Genomic DNA, 16,942 nt, shown 5'->3' with positions numbered 1-16,942 from the left:
AATTACATTCCATATATATATATATATATATATAGATATATATAACCATTTTAATCTAGCATGAATCTTAATATAAATCTTAAATTAAAATTCATGATCATTCTACCTCAGAGTTAAACAAATTTATAAGCAAACTAAAAATTTCGACGAGAAAAACCCACCAGCACTAAAATTAGTTTAATTTGAGTCCAAATGAATTTTAAATCAAGCATTTTAAGTGTGCAAACAATTTTTGGGATTACAATTAAAGCACCAAATGATTTTTGATTTTTTGTGCATACAACCAAAACAAATAGCTACATAAGAGAAATTTAATCAGCCCAAATTAAATCAATTATGAGACCATTTAGACACTTTGTTGTTGAAAAATGATCTATGTTCAAATGAATTAACACATAGAGTTTGATAAGTTTTGCAATTTTTGCCAAAATTTGCCAAGATGCCACTAAATAAATAAATAAACTCTTATTGTCCGTATGAAAGAACTCACAAGAAAAGAGCTTCAAAATCTAAAAATCTTTAAAACTCTGCTTAAAATTTGATATTAACTATCACCCTCAGCAACTACTATCCTCCGCTAACCTCATCCATTTTTTTTTGTTGTCATCATCCATTTATTATTTTTAGATAATATTTACCTAATCATCATTGCTCTTTCCCCATCACTTGATCGCCATCATCTCACCGCCATTGATCAAACATTGTCATCAACCTTCAATACTTTCTACATTCTCAGCTACATCCACATAAAATTAAGCCAGACTTCTATACTCTATAATCCCATTTCTTTAATAAAGTGAAAGTGCATATCTTCATAATTTCTAATAATAAAATAAATCATTTCATATGAGACATATTTTGTGATTTTTTTCGTATTCAAATTTTTCAAAACTTGATATTTTTCTGTCATGTTATTTTATTTGTGTATGTGGGAGATATTAGTACAAAAATGGGATATAAAATTACCTCTATCATCACAAATTTTATAACAAAATAATTTGACTTCGTCTATAGGAACCACTTCCTAGCATCCGAGCAACATCAATTCAATCGCTGACAAATAATATTCATGACAACGGATCATCCCACTTCAACACCTATCAATTTGAAATCAAACATTCAACCATAATCATAATCAAGCAAGAGTGGGCACCCAAGGCCTGTCCTTGGCGAATGGCACATAAGATGGAGAATAAACAAGCTCAAATTCTATAAATCTTTACATAGGTTGGCCAATGAAGAGTTGTATCAAAGATGAGAAACTTTACCAGCTAATAAATCAACAACAAAAGCCGATCAAGTTGAGGTATTCATGAGAGGTTTCCTACTGATAATGTTGAAGTTTTTTTCCTCCACAAACCAATCTAGAACTCCTTAACACTATTAGTTCAACTTATCATTCTCATGTTGCTCGACTAACTTATAATTCTCCAACATCCTTGGCAGACTTCACATATCTGCTCTCATGGATACCCTTATGATGTCATTCAAGAAGAGTTTTAATATTTTATCCGAGCAAAATTTTATGTTATGGATAGAAACAAGCTTACTATCAACGAAGCTTACAAGAGCCTTCATTCAAGACTTGTGAGATGCTCAAATATTACATTTTGGAAGGGACAAAAGATGCCTGCCTTAGATCCTTATGATAGATCATCTAAACTCTGCAAGCTTGTCAATTAATATAAAACAATCATGCGTAATAAGTACGCTTCACATGCACTCCTCTGCTCGGTTTTCCTAGCCACTTTTGAAATTCAAGCTCCTATATGGTTATATTATCTCGCAAAAAGAAATATCCATAACTTTGTCCACCTAATTAGATTTTTCATCAAACAATTCAATGCTATTATAGAAATATTGAGCATCACATCTTTCCATGACCAACAAATATGAAAGAGACTTTAAAAGAGTGATTTTTTTTGCAGCTTGCCAAATTTATAAGTGGACACTAAGTTATTACAATGAATTTTTTTGTGTAGATGTCTCTTGTAATAGTTTAAACTCTCACCCATCTAGATGCTGTCCACTTTGGCCTAATAGCCCCATGGATTTGTCCCATTGGTGTAACTTCCCAAGAGTGCACCCTTCCAAAGAGTGCTCCCATACAAATTCGCTAAATTTTGAAGTTTCTGCTAAAATTTCAATGGTTGCATCAAAAGCCACCATAATGTTTAAGAGTTCAACTTCATTCTACTTAACTGGTTCCACAATATCCCCACTTAACTAATTGACATCCTCGTCAGTGCTCTTAGCCCAGATCATTCATCAGACAGATAGGATTCTAGATGTGGCCCCTACAAATTCAAGTGATAGCTCCCACAATGTAGCATTTTATCCCATCTTAGGTTCACGAGGTGACTTCAATGGCTTAGCACTTTGTTTTGCATGGCACTTAGCTCTCTCATCATCAAACTGACATAATTCTTTGATATCATTTGTAATAGCCCGAGCAATCACAAACCGAGATATTGTATGCTTTTGCCTAATGGCCTCATGGTTATGTCCCATTGGTGTAACTTCCTAGGAGGTCACCTATCTCAAGAGCGTTCACATGAGAGCGCGCATAACATTGAAGTTTCTGTCAAAATTTCAACTGTTGCACCAAAAGGTGTCTCAATATTTAAAAGTTCAGTTTCCTTTTACATAAAGGGTTTCACATCTCTGCACTGGATCTTTTAATGCTCATTGATATGATAGATATTTTACTTATTCTAATTTTATTCATAAAATATAAGCATAAATTATTATTAATGAGACTATCAATGCACATCAAAAGCATTTCCAACAATTATCTGGCAGGCAAAAGAATGAATAAGAAACCAAACAATCTCAATGCAGAAAGCACAGACAATAGAAAAATCAACTTCCTTCATGGCCTTCTTAGCAACAGCATGAATTTGGACAACAAAAAGAATATAGGCCACTAAATACATTTGTAACAACATTTTGATAGTCATTCGAGATAAGAAAAAAATCAAGTGGCCTAATTCATTGAGCCCAAATACTGAATCAAGAACAATATTCTTATTTCCATTGAAGCTATAGACATGCCATCAAAGCTTGTAGATTGAGAGTGATTTAGCAGCATCATTTTTGTTAATTAATTACAATCAATCTTCTCAAACTGAAATTAATTCTTCAAGGGGACAGAATTAACAAGAAGAAAATTATTAGATGAAAGATAAGTTTGAGACTATGACTAAAGGACCATTACTATTTTCCTAAGTTTTGCTCACCACCCCTGAAGAGCTAGTAGCAAAGAAACAGAATGTTAATGTTGCATCATATTTGATGATTCTAAATTAGAAAGAATTCAGATTTCACATCAATATTCACTCATCATCAATGTTAGGATCTATGATTCTTGTTACAACATTTACAGAACTTTGATCAATAATAAAAATTCAGTCAATATTATATCAACATTAAGAGCAGTGTTGTATGGGTCACCTGATGGAGTAGTACGTACTGATTAAACCAACAAATAAGCCAAACAAATAATCCTTCATGCAAGGGGAGCGCGTTAGCAGCAAATTGAAGCCTCAAGTTCTAATAGTCGAGAAGACTGCATAATAAATTAGAAGATACAATAGAATCATAGAGAGAAAGATTTTAACAATAATTTTTATTTAAATGAGGATAGGTGATCATATGGAAAGATTAGGATTTTCTTTACCTTTTGGATGGTTGGACTAAAATACGGAATTATGGAAAATGGTTGTTTTATCATAAGAAATGGATAGCCAATAAATGTAAATATATCACCAAGTTTCTAGAAAATGTAAAACTACAAAAAACATCTATGTAGAAGGGAAATAAATCCAATAAATAAAACTTGATAGAAAAATATGGAAAATTGCTATGACACGTAGGAGCAAGTTTCTAGAATAATTTAATCAAGGGGCATTTACATACATACCACTCAATTCTTATTTATTTACTCAATTAACACCTAAACTTTACTTTTTACAATTATGCCACCCAAATCTTTCATATCACATCAAAAAAATCACCAGTTCAGCTTTTAAAAAGTGAATTACACCTTTTCAGCAAAGGTAAGGTGGCATGTATGTAAAATTTGACGTTTAGGTGTTAGGTATGTAAATACAAGGTAATTGACTGGTATGCATGTTAATCTTCCTTTATCAAATAACAGTGTGCAGATCTATAAAATTATAGCTATATACTATACAGTATAGCATGATTTTATATCACAACAGCATGTCATGCTATATTGATGATCTAGTTGGCTGCAGCACCAGAAGTAACCCCAATGGTTTGAGATCTGTCCTATAAACAAATGATTTAAATGGCATGCCTAAACTTTCATATTTACACACATAGCATTCAAATCTTTAATATCACATAAAAAAAAGCACTATTACAACCTTTTAAAGCACCATAGTGTTATGCATGTGAATATAGAAGTTCCGATCTGAGATATGTAAATACATGAGAAATATATTTTCAGAAAAGTATGTAGCAGTTCAGATAAATCTGAAATCAATATATTCACTTTAACAAGTGAGCAAAAATGTTTGCATGCAATTCTTGTATAAAGCCTTATTTCACTTGCAGATCAACTAACACATGTAGACAAACATTAAAGAATACATTTATGCAGTAACGAACACACAAAGTAAAGGATAACCAACTTGCAGATCATCTATGATGTGTGTATTCCAAATATCAAGGAGCTTTGAAAAGTGACAACAACAACAACAACAACAATAATAAAGTCTTAATCCCACTACCTGGGGTTGGCTACATGAATCCTTTTTCTCCATTGCGTCCTATTTAGTGTCATATTTTCATTTAGTTCTAATAAAATAATATCATTTTTTATACAATAAGCCCAAGTCTTCCTACGTCTACCTCTACCTTTCTTAACATAAGTCGAATCTAAAACATCTACTCTCCTAATCGGATCATCAGATGGTCGACGTTTAATGTGACCAAACCATCTAAGACGACTTTCTCTAATTTTGTCCGTCACGGGAGCTACACCAACCCTATCACGGATATAATCATTTTGCATTGTCTCTAAGTGTAAAGTCACTCATCCACCTAATCATTCTCATCTCGGCAACACTTAACTTAGTATTATGCTTCTCTTTTAAAGGCCAACATTCAACGCCATAGAGCATTGCGGGTCTCACCGCCGTCTTATAAAATTTCCCTTTCAGTCTAAGCGGTACTTTTCTATCACACAAAATGCCCGAAGCATTCCTCCACTTCAACCAACCAACTTGAATTCTACTACTGAATTCTACTATTAACATCTCCATCTATATCACCATCGCTTTGAACAACAGACCCGAGATATCTAAATCGTTTACACCTTCTAATAATTTGATCACCCAAACTTACACTTATGTCACTAGAGCTACTATTACTAAAATTACATTCCATGTATTCAATTTTAGTTCTACTCAAATGAAGACCTTTAGAATCCAATGTAGACCTCCATAATTCAAGTTTTTCCTGGGCTTTTTCTCTCGTCTTATCCACAAGAAGGATATCATCAGCCAAAAGTATACACCAAGGTACATCCTCCTGTAAATGTCCAGTAAGACCATCCATAACTAAAGCAAAAAAGATATGGACTTAAAGTCAATCCCTGATGTAATCCAACAAAAATAGGAAAATATTTCGTCAATCCTCCTTCAGTTCTAACACAAGCAACAACTCTAGTATACATATCTTTAATGACTTGAATATAAGTCATATCAACACCTTGCTTCTCAAGAACTTTCCATAGGATATCTCTTGGAACCTTATCATAAGGTTTTTTTTAAATCAATAAAAATCAAATGTAGATTCTCCTTATTATCTCTGAACTACTCCATCAAACTTCTCAATAAATTTCTCAATAAATGTATAGCTTCTAAAATGTATAGCTTCTATCGTAGAACTGCCAAGCATAAATCCAATTTGATTATGAGAAATCTTTGTAATGCATCTTAACCTATGTTCAATTACTCTCTCTCATAATTTTAAAGTATGACACATCAACTTAATTCCTCTATAATTTGCACACTCTTGTGCATCCCCTTTGTTCTTAAAAATGGGGACCAAAATATTCTTCCTCCACTCCTCAGACATTTTTTTAGTTTTTAAAATAATATTAAAGAGTTTAGTAAGCCAAGAAACTCCCAAATCTCCTAAATATTTTCATATTTCAATTGGGATATCATCAGGTCCTACAGACTTGTCACCTTTGGTTTTCTTTAAAGCCTCCTCAACTTCTTTTTTACTAATGCGACGGTAAAAATGAAACATTTTATTATTATTAACAATATTAAGATCACTAAAGTCGATCGCATTTTCAGAAACTTCATTAAAAATTTTATCAAAATAACTCACCCGTCTATGTTGAATATATTTTTCTAAGAAAAACACTTTTTAATTTCCATCTTTAATACACTTTACTTGAGTTAAATCTTTACTTTTTTTTCTCTCTGTTTGGCTAATTTATACATATATTTTTTACCCTCCTTAGTATCTAATCACTTTAAATATCATTAAAAACAGAATTTTAGCGTCACATATTGTTCTTTTAGACTCTCTACGGGTCGATTGATATTTTTCCCAATTCTCTAAGTTTTTACATTCAAACCAATTTTTATAACACAACTTCTCACATTTTATCTTTTCTTGCACATTATTATTTCATCACCAATTATTTTTATTTAAAAAAGTTTTTTCTTTTGATTCTCCAAGTATAACTTTTGTTACATATTTAATAGTGTTTGTTACTTTATCCCACATAATATTTGCTTCATCATGAAGATCCCAAATTTTGAAATCTTAAATTTTACTCATAAAAATAGTTTTATTTGTGTCTTTTAGGTTCTCCCATCTAATTCTACGATGATGAGTCCCAGTATTATTTATTTTATAACTCTTTATCTTAAAATCTAGAACTAATAAACGGTGTTGGGTACTTAAATCCTCACTTGGAATGACCTTACAATCTTTACAATCTCGACAATCTCTTCTTCTCATAAGAAAATAATCAATTTTTGTTTAATTAGATCTATTCTTATAAGTAATAAGATGCTCATCTCTTTTCTTGAATAAAGTATTAGTATAACAAAATTATACGCTAAAGCAAAATCTAAAATAGCTCTACCTTCTTTAGTCACTCCAAAGTCGTAGCCACCATGAATATTTCTAAAATCTTCTACCAATCTACCGACATGTCCATTTAAATCTCCTCCAATAAAAATTCTTTTTTCAAGAGGTATCATTTGTATTAAGTTTTCTAAGTCATTTGAATCTATCTTTAGACCCTATATCTAAACCTACTTGAGGAACATAAGCATTTATAATATTAAAAATCTTAGTATCAACAATAATCTTAAGAGCTATAATTTTATCTCCAACTCTATTAATTTTTACAACATTATTTTTCAAACTCTTATCTATAATTACACCTACATCATTTCTATTACGACTCTTACCAGAATACCAAAGTTTAAAACCTAAGTTATCAATCTCCTTAGCCTTTTCTCCAACCTATTTAGTTTCTTGAATACAAAAGATAATAATATTACTATGAATCATAATATCAACTAATTTCATTAATTTACCATTGAGAGTATCTATATTCCAAGATCCTATCCTAATAATCATTAGTTTTATTGACTAACTTTTTTACCCGCATTCTTACGTAATGTGGAAACTCTTGCTTAGTTAAAACTACACCCAGACGCTGGTGTAGCAGACCTTGCACGCTATTCACTGTATTCAGGATATATAGTACGTCGCTTTCAGGGGACGCCCTAGCACTTACACAAAGATCAAAAAGATTCATATCATGATTTTTTTTTTTGACAAGTTTTATGTTGGCTGTCAACTACCTAACGCAACCCTCCACTTTTCATATTTGGGCTTAGGACCGGCAATGACAAAATAAAAATAAAAAAATAGGGAAGAAAATCAAACGCTCATAATGAAATTACAAAGCTTGAAGTTAGATCTCAAGGAAATGCTGAAAAATAAATGCGTTCCCATGTAAAAGAACTTTTATTGGCTCTCAAAATAAAAGCTACGAGATCATCAATGTTTTACATATTCCATTAACCTCATGTGTTAAGTGGTGTGGATGGGTGAAACAGAGTTTCACCCAACGTTTCACCCAACAGGTGTCGATTGGAGACTGTTATGGATAAGATAAAAAAATACTGAAAGCATAAGTACATCACTCAAATGGATATTTTCTGACCAAAAAAGGCAAAAGAAAGTAAGTGAACGCATTTTCTCTACAATCACTTTAAGAAAAAAGGAACTGTATAGACATTCTTTGTAATGGGATGAAAGATTTATTGTTTTCGAGGTTCAGGAGATAATTCAAGTGATTCATAGAATCAGAAGCACAAAAAATATTTCTTTTATAACTGTAAATGCTAGTCTTCCTAGCTTTATCTAAGCATAAAAACCGTCATCATTTATTGGAAGTATATGACTCTGTTCAGTTAATAAAATGAAACAACAGTGCAACAACAGTGTAACAACAGTGCATAGTACATCATAAAGGATTATCGGAGCTATTACTCTCTTCACTTAAAAAAATGAAACAACAGTGCAACAGCAATCATTTTCAGGATAAGAATTAACAATATTATATTAGTGATCTATTGAAAATATGTCAACTAACAGAATCGACATAATCACTCTTTAATAAATATAGGAAAATAAAAAAATAGAAAGAAAAAATAATTGTAGTAAGAATACCATCCAGAAAACATACAATGCAATGGAGGAAAAAGAAGGCTATGGCTTTATGCTTCTTTTTGCATGACTGCTTTTCGATGGAAAGAACATGAATCGATAGCCAATGAGGAGTTGATTGGTGAGACGAAAGAACAGCTTTGTAGTTTTCATCTTAACCTTAAGAGAGCAAAAGTTAATAAAATCCAGTGAAAAACAAATGGTGGCAAATACCTCTAGAATGAAAACGTACGACCATTACATGTGCAATTCAAGCAATCCCTAATCTAAAAAAAGGGTCATTTACAAACATACCACACATTTCTTATGTAGTCACATGCCTCACACCTAAACATTCATATTTAAATTCATAACACTCAAATCTTTAATATCACAACAAAAATACCATCGCTAGATTTTTAAAAGTAAAATAAACCTTTTCATGCAAAGGTTTATGACAACAAAGGTGTTATAAGTGTAAATATTAAACATTGGGTGTTAAAAATGTAAATACTTAAGAATTGCGTAGTATAAATGTAAAATTCCCTTTAAAATAATTATCACATTGCAAAAAAATATTCTAGGAGTTCCCTTCATTATTGTAGGCTCCGAAAATTTGGCACCCCCAAACTCTCTATTATTGTTTTGTTTGTTGAGAGAGTTCTAATAGCCAAATTTTCATGAGAGGGATAGAATAGTAGATAAGATACTACTAAGAGATTGTGCCATCATTTTGAAGGGAATTTTTTATTTGGGGTTTAAGGTTTCTCATAGACACAGGCCCCAATAATTAATTACCCCTCCTAATAATTGAAGGAGAGCACTTTCAATTAAGGCTACTCATTTAACACTAAAAAATCAATATATATTAGCAGCAAACATGCGCTTGAAATTGTACAATTTATCACTTTGAGCTTAAAGCGGATGGTGGGGGAAATAATGCTGAACCCGATCATGATCTCATTGTTTTGTTGTCCATGGTCATCACGGTTCCTGATTTACTTCGTCAGAGGAGATAGACAACCCAGCCAGACTTAAAAGATCCCTATCAACAACTATAAGTCGTGTCGTCCAAGGGACCCTTGTAGACCTGGGGAGGAGTTTGTCTAAGGGGATAAATTTAAATCGACCTTAGTTAACATAAGGTTTTGTGTCAATCAACTATACTTTTATGATTCATAACTCAAATAGTAAAAAACTGTTGGAAAACATATCGGTTACGACTATAACTGTAATATAATAGTGTCAATTAGTGACGATCACCTCGTCAAAGGGTTATGATCATAACCACTATTTTGTGGGTCCTTTGGGTCAAACCATGCTACCAGAGGACTTTGGTCAAGTTCTTACAGTTATAAAATTATTTTGAGTGTGAATATAATGATACACTCAATATGGCATTAGTTTTTATGAAGTGAAGTCAATCAAAAGTTTTTCACCCTGAACAAACTGTTGCGGAGGGTGGATATGATTTGCTTTTAAGTTTTTTTCTAAAGTGATTAATTTTACTTGAATGTTTAATTAGTTACCTTAAAAATGTATTTCAAAATTGACCCATCCGTTTGAGATTCTCAATCAACACGGTCATCATCGGAGATTTTAACATTTAAAACTTTTATGTTTGAGGCTCATTTGAGTTTATTAGTTTAAGCTTTTTAGGACATAAATCTTATCGACTCCAATACTAATAAGGAAAAGAGTCAGATTATGTGATAAACTTGTAAATTTTTATTTTATGATTTAGTCATTTATTTCAAAATTACTAGACCCGTCAACTCTAGTCCATGCAAGGAGAATGATCGAATTAGTTTGGTGGGACTTACAACCTTGTCCTATAGACAATACGACCAGTTGGATTGACTTTGAAAATATGAATTATTTGAGTGCAAGTTCAGCCTTAACGAGCGCGACATTCCTAAGATATTTGTTAAAAACATTTGGAATTTTAGTTGGAGCCCATGCGGGTGTATAATTTCTTATGTTTGAATAGCTTAAAGAATTCTATAAATTTTGTAGGCATGTGCAATATTTAAGCTATAATTCTATATGAAATTCAGATCAAGAGATTTTGAAATCATGTATAGGATTCTTATTTATATGAATCTCCTACAACATGCCCAGGTCAAAAGAGTAAAAAATATTAGTCGCACAAGCCTTATACAAATCATTGCATTTGACTAAGAGATAATCATGAAGTGTATATAAATTTTGAAATCATCCAGAGCTTGAAATATTTGTATAAGTAATATGATTTTGAGCTTTAAAAGAGTAGGCTTATGTATGCTTGCAAATTGGAATTGTAGATTCAACGGAGAGATGTTAAATTTCAAAAGATTAAATTTATTTTCATACCCTAAAAGCCTGATTTTGAAAGCCCAAAATTCCAAATACTTTTAAAAGGTTAAGAGTCTGCATTTTAAAAGTTCAGATCAAAATTATTTTAAGCCCTAACAGCCTACATTTTAAAAGTCCAAGTTCAAATTATTTTTAAATTCAAATGATCCATATTTTATTAGTTTAAAAAACACAAACTTTTAAGTTATTTTACAAGTCCAAATCACCTGAAGTTTCGGCATCCTTCCAACATCAACCCCCATTAGGGGTCACGAGAAATTGACAATCTTCACAATTGTCTTAAAATTCATAGCACTTATATTTTTAATATCACATCAAAAATACTACCGTTGCTACATTTTTAAAATTGAAATACATCTTTTCATGCAAAGGTTTATGACAACAAGGCGTTATAAGAGTAAATATCAAAGCTTCGGTGTTAGAAATATAAATACATAAGAATTGTGTAGTATGCATGTAAATTTCCCATTAAAAAATTATCACATTGCAAAAAATATTCGCATCTAAATTTCCCTTTAAGAAATTATCACATTGCAAAAAATATTTGGGAAGTTCCTTTCATTGTGTAACATTAAAATATCATAAGATCATTAGTAAGAAGTACTGACTAACAATGAGCTCTACCTCGAGCGGTATACACCTTGCCTCTCAGGGTATAGGTCTCAAGTTCCAATCTAGCTTCGCATAACCTGTTACAAGATACACCCTGTGTAGAATTAATAAAATTATTTGGGATAGTCACTTTGATTTCTAAGAAAAAAATGAAGCATTCCAGATATTTTGGATCATCTTGAGAACACTGCTCACAGGAATTCTTCAGAAGTGGTGAAGTATGAGAGCTTGCATATTGACGTGCAATAGTCACATAAAGGGCCTCAAGAGAAAGTAGCTAAAGGAAGCATGAAATATGCTGAATGAAAGTAACATATTGTCGAAATATAGCCTGGCAATAATATTTCTCCTAAAGCACTTTAGGAGCTACATTACATCTAAATGAAAATTAAATTCAGTAAAGACAGAAACAGATAAAAAACTTCTTCTCTGTTATATCATTTACAGAGACAAATTCCGGTCATGGATCAATGAAATACTGCCCATATTTTCACCAACTTTTTAACGTTCTAAAATTTTTTCGCAAAATGAAATAAAGTTCATCAGATTCTATTGTCAATTTTAGAATACAAATCTACAGTAAAGAAGTGGTGAAGTATGAGAGCTTGCATATTGACGTGCAATAGTCACATAAAGGGCCTCAAGAGAAAGTAGCTAACTGAAGCATGAAACATGCTGAATGAAAGTAACATATTGTCGAAATATAGCCTGGCATTAATATTTCTCCTAAAGCACTTTAGGAGCTACATTACATCTAAATGAAAATTAAATTCATTAAAAAAAGAAACAATTAAATAACTTCTTCTCTGTTCTGTCATTTACAGACAGAAATTCCGGTCATGGATCAAAGACATACCGCCCATATTTTCACTAACTTTTTAACGTTTTAAAATTTTTTCGCAAATGAAATAAAGTTCATCAGACTCTATTGTCAATTTTAGAATTCAAAACTCCAGTAAAGAATGTGAATCACAAAAGACATCCTTAGAACTAAGGAAATCAAAGTAACGGGTTTTGTAGGTAGCCCATAGCCAGCATAAAGATTAGTTCCTCGAGTGTGCAACGTCTAAGCTATTGAACAATTTGAACAATCAGTTTAAATTAATCCAAAGAAGTACACATATAAATGATATCAAGAACACCTAATAACTTTTATTACTTGACAATGCATTCACCATATTCCAGAGATATGAAAAACAATTATGTATATTACATAAGACAACACTGCAAAAATGTGATTGGAGTTTCCTCATATGGCTGGACACAACTTGTATAATGAAGGGGCCAAACTGTAGTAAGAACTCATTTCACCTTCCCAATCTGATTTAGAGGAATATGTTCTATAATCCCAAGAGGATGCTGGGTGTAGTGCTTTCCATGCCGGTTTATACAGATCAGCACCCCCAACAATAGTTTGAACCAAATCGAAGATTGCATAGTCTTTCCTATTCTCTCAAACAATGGAGACGTATCTTCTCCAGTAACAAGGGTGCATTTGTCCCAAGTTGCTGTGGGTTCAGCTCCATTGCACCTGTAAAATCCTGCAGAGATATCAAGCAGTAGTTCTTCTCCTGTAACTCCAAAGCCCCATTACTCCTTTGCAAGTGTGTGTGGTTATCCAACCAAGTATCATTTATGAGCTTCCCATGAGCCTCCTGCTTCCAAAGTGGTTGTTTTATTGTTTCACGATCCACCCTTGCTACTATTAACTCAATAGATGACTTAATCAGCCTCTTCAAATATGCATCCAATCCATTATTCAATAAAACAGCACATTCAGCCGCCACTTCTCCCATGCCTTGTATTTCAGCCACAAACTCCATCCTTCTTCTCAAATCCTCAGTGTGGCTCAGCTCACCACTATCCAAGCAACTGGTAAATCTATCAATGCTTGCACTACATGCCCATGATAAAGATTTTTTCATCCTGCCTACTCTAGCCTGACAGAATGAAATCCCTAGTGGCGCCCTCATAGGACTTTGATGCATCTTTGGATCATCCCTATGCTGCAATCTCTCCCCATTTTCCTTAAGAACCATTTCCTCATGGCCCTTGCTACTTAAGCTACACCGCTTCACATGCTGCTCTGCCTGTTCATGACCTTTAACATCCACCAGTCTCTCCAAATCAAAGGAGCACAAGTCACCATTTTGTTGAACAGCAGCGTTTATCCTTTCATTGGGGCCAAGGATGCACGCAGGAGAAGGCAGGATGTCCCCATTGGCCCAGATGGGGGGCTGCGGTGGATCTAAACTATCCTCCCGCTTCAAAAACTTCTTCTGCAAAGGTGGGACCTTTGCCTGGCAAGCATTCCTTAAAAGAGAACGTATGAGATGGTTGTGGAGTGGCAAATTCTCACGGCCAAGTGTCAAAAAACAGAGCTTGTTGAAATCCGGCTTGCTCAGTTTCTGGGACAGCAGCCTGTGAAGGTAGCCAAAGTAGCGCTGTGCTCGCACGGCACCAAGCCGCTTTGCTAACTGCGACTTCAGCTCACCGAGGTCAACCCTCGATGCCCGCAACAGCGATGGCGGCGGCGACATGTCTCAGTGAACAGTGAACATATCAAAACAAAACAAAGAACGAGATCAACGGAATTAAAATTAGGGCTTGCACCGCTTTTTGCGGAAAGCGATAGCTGCTAACACTAGTGCCAACAAGCTCGGCCAGGGCATTGCGGGACCTAATCTCATTTTCGGAAGAGGTAATTGACAAATACCCTAGCTTAGATCAAACCCTAGATGGGAGAGGCTGCTTTAAAGAGGAAATCATCCGGAGGCCGAAGCTGGAGGAAGCACGCAGTCTGCTTAGCCATCAAAGTAGGAAAGTAGTTCTTCGGTCACCTCAGAGGTCCTTCAGCCTGTTTTTCCAGTAAAAACTTGCCGGATCGCAGCAGAATCGACGGCCGGCAGCCGGCTTCGACCAATTCAAGCAGATAAGTAGAAATAAGATTTAGAAATAAAGGAAAAACATGGTCTGACCTCTCGAAGATGATCTCCGCCGATCTAAAGACAAACTCTTGCGTTTGGCTTTTACTCACTTTTTTCTACTTCTGATCGTTTCATTATTTTCCGCCTGTATATAGAGCTCTAACTTGTTTGGATTGGCGGAAAAGCGAAATCCGCGTTGACCGCATTTTGGGGGCTGATTTGTGAATCAAATTGCCGGCGGGACATCAAAAGTTTAAAAATGAGGATTTTGAGTAGGAATTTGAGTAAGAGGGGGGAGTAGACTTCTTCGTTATTACTCAAACATGGGATTACTCACGTTCTTCGACAGCTCATGGTGTGAGCACAGCTTTACTTCAAAACCAAAACATTAACATTGTTGTTGTAATAGCAAATTTTTAAGAGATTTCAATGATAGAGCAATATATTATTATTTTAGCATTATATCAAGACCACTCTCTTCTTGAATTAGAGAGTATAAAATTAGAATGGTGATGCATAACAGTAGTTCAACAATAATAGATGTAACGAACCATAAAAGTTATAATCTACTCCTATGAAGGCAGTAGCCCGTTATGAATGTAGTAGATGGCAGTTGTAGTGTCGGGTCATCATGGATATCATAGTTGAAAGTTGTTGTAATAGTTGTTCATGTATGATGTAAATGTCTATTTCAGAAGCATCAATTGACTATTAAGGTCGTAGTTGGGATCTGTATGAGTTGTGAACCACATATATAGTTGGTCGTATAGACTGCAGTGGTGAGTTGCAATAACGTCTATAGGTCGTAAAGGCTAGAGTTAAAAGATGCATGAGTTGTGGACCATATAGGTTGTAATTGGTCACAAAGGTTCTAATGGTGAGTTGTGATAATGCATGTAGCCACAGTTCATAGTTGCATAAGTTATGGGTCACGTAGGTCGTAGTTAGTCGTGTAGTGCGATAATATTCATAGGCTATACGGGTCGAAGTTGGGAGGTGCATGAGTTGTGAACCACATGTCTTAATTGGTGCCACTATGACGTAATGTGAGTTGTGATAATGTTTCTGGGTTGCAGAAATCAGAGTTGGAAGTTACATAAATTGTGAGCCACGCAGGCCATAGTTGGTTACTAGACCACAATGTTGAGTTGCAATAACATTGGTAAGCAGCAGAAGTCAGAGTTGGAAGCTGCAATAATGTTCTTATGCCACATAAATCAGAGTAAAGAGCAATAATAATGTTTGTAGGCTACAGAGGTCAAAGTTGGGAGCTGCATGAGTTGTGAGCCATGCACGATGTTGTTGGTCACAGAAGACATAGTGGTGAGTTGTAATAAATTCTTTAGGTTGTCGAGGTCATAGTTATGAGCTGCAATAACATTCTTAAGCTACAAAAACTAAAGTTGAAAGTTGTAATAATGTTTGTAAATCACAGAGGACATAGTTGGGAGCTGCATGAGCTATGAGCCATGCAGACCGTGGTTAGTCACATAAGTTGTGGTGGTAAGTTATAAAACGTATGTAAGTCATAGAAGTCAAAGTTGGGAGTTGCAATAAAGTATGTAAGCCACATAGGGTATTGTTGGGTGCTGCATGAGTTGTGAGCCATGTAGGTCGTAGTTGGTCTCATAGATCTTAGTGGTGAGCCGCAATAACATCTATAGGCCACATAGGTCAGAGTTGGGAGCTGCAATAATGGTTATAAGTCATAAAGACTAGAGTTGGAAGCTGCATGAAATGCAAGCTACCAAGGTGTAGTTTGTCACATAGTCTATGGTGATGAGCTGCAATAATATTTATATGCCACAGAGGCCGGAGTTTGGAGCTGTAATAACATTTGTAAGCTATAGAGGTCAGATTTGGGAGTTGCATGAGATATGAGTAACATAGGTCTGTCGGCACTATTTTTGGTGTGGGGTTTGCCCGTAAGAAGCTGTCGGCCATCGGAATTTGAAATCCCGTTGCCCGCTTCGGAAGGACGTTTTTAAAAAAATTAGTTTTGAAAAAAGATGAAGTCAAACTGACCCCATAATTTTCATAGTTTAGATGAAAGAGCGCTTTATCTCAAATCATGTATCTATCCCGAAGGATGAACGCAAGAATTGAGAGTGAGGTTCGATCAAATAAACTAAAGAAAGTTATGACATCCGTTTGGTCTGCGAAACCAATGTATTGACCGACAAGTTCCCCTATTTAATATAAGGAATTAAATAGGGTTTATATTGTGCTGGGTTCGGGAAAAGCTTCCTATAGGGGCAAGCCCCTATAGTTAATTACATCTTAGATAACTGAAGTTACCTAAGAATACTCTCGATAGAAATCAAGGAAAA

At 34.2% G+C, this 16,942-nt stretch overlaps 1 protein-coding gene and 1 long non-coding RNA gene across 2 annotated transcripts; both read right to left on the bottom strand.

The window, feature by feature from the left end:
• Positions 1-3,453: 3,453 nt before the first annotated feature.
• LOC110023546 lies at positions 3,454-15,006 on the bottom strand. The gene is made up of 3 exons (XR_002293912.1): positions 14,664-15,006; positions 11,698-11,762; positions 3,454-3,568 (listed from the first exon to the last, which is right to left on the bottom strand). It is a non-coding gene; the product is annotated as an uncharacterized LOC110023546 (long non-coding RNA).
• On the bottom strand, positions 12,860-14,669 carry LOC110023545. The gene has a single exon (XM_020723021.1). It carries the CDS (start codon positions 14,223-14,225, stop codon positions 13,131-13,133), a length of 1,095 nt encoding a protein of 364 aa, XP_020578680.1. The 5' UTR covers positions 14,226-14,669; the 3' UTR covers positions 12,860-13,130.
• Positions 15,007-16,942: the final 1,936 nt, after the last annotated feature.

Source organism: Phalaenopsis equestris, unplaced genomic scaffold (assembly GCF_001263595.1).
Source record: "Phalaenopsis equestris unplaced genomic scaffold, ASM126359v1 Scaffold000224, whole genome shotgun sequence".
Classification (NCBI taxonomy): Eukaryota; Viridiplantae; Streptophyta; class Magnoliopsida; order Asparagales; family Orchidaceae; genus Phalaenopsis; species Phalaenopsis equestris.
The sequence above is the reverse complement of the archived record's forward strand: the minus strand, read 5'-3'. Positions and strand labels throughout refer to the sequence as shown.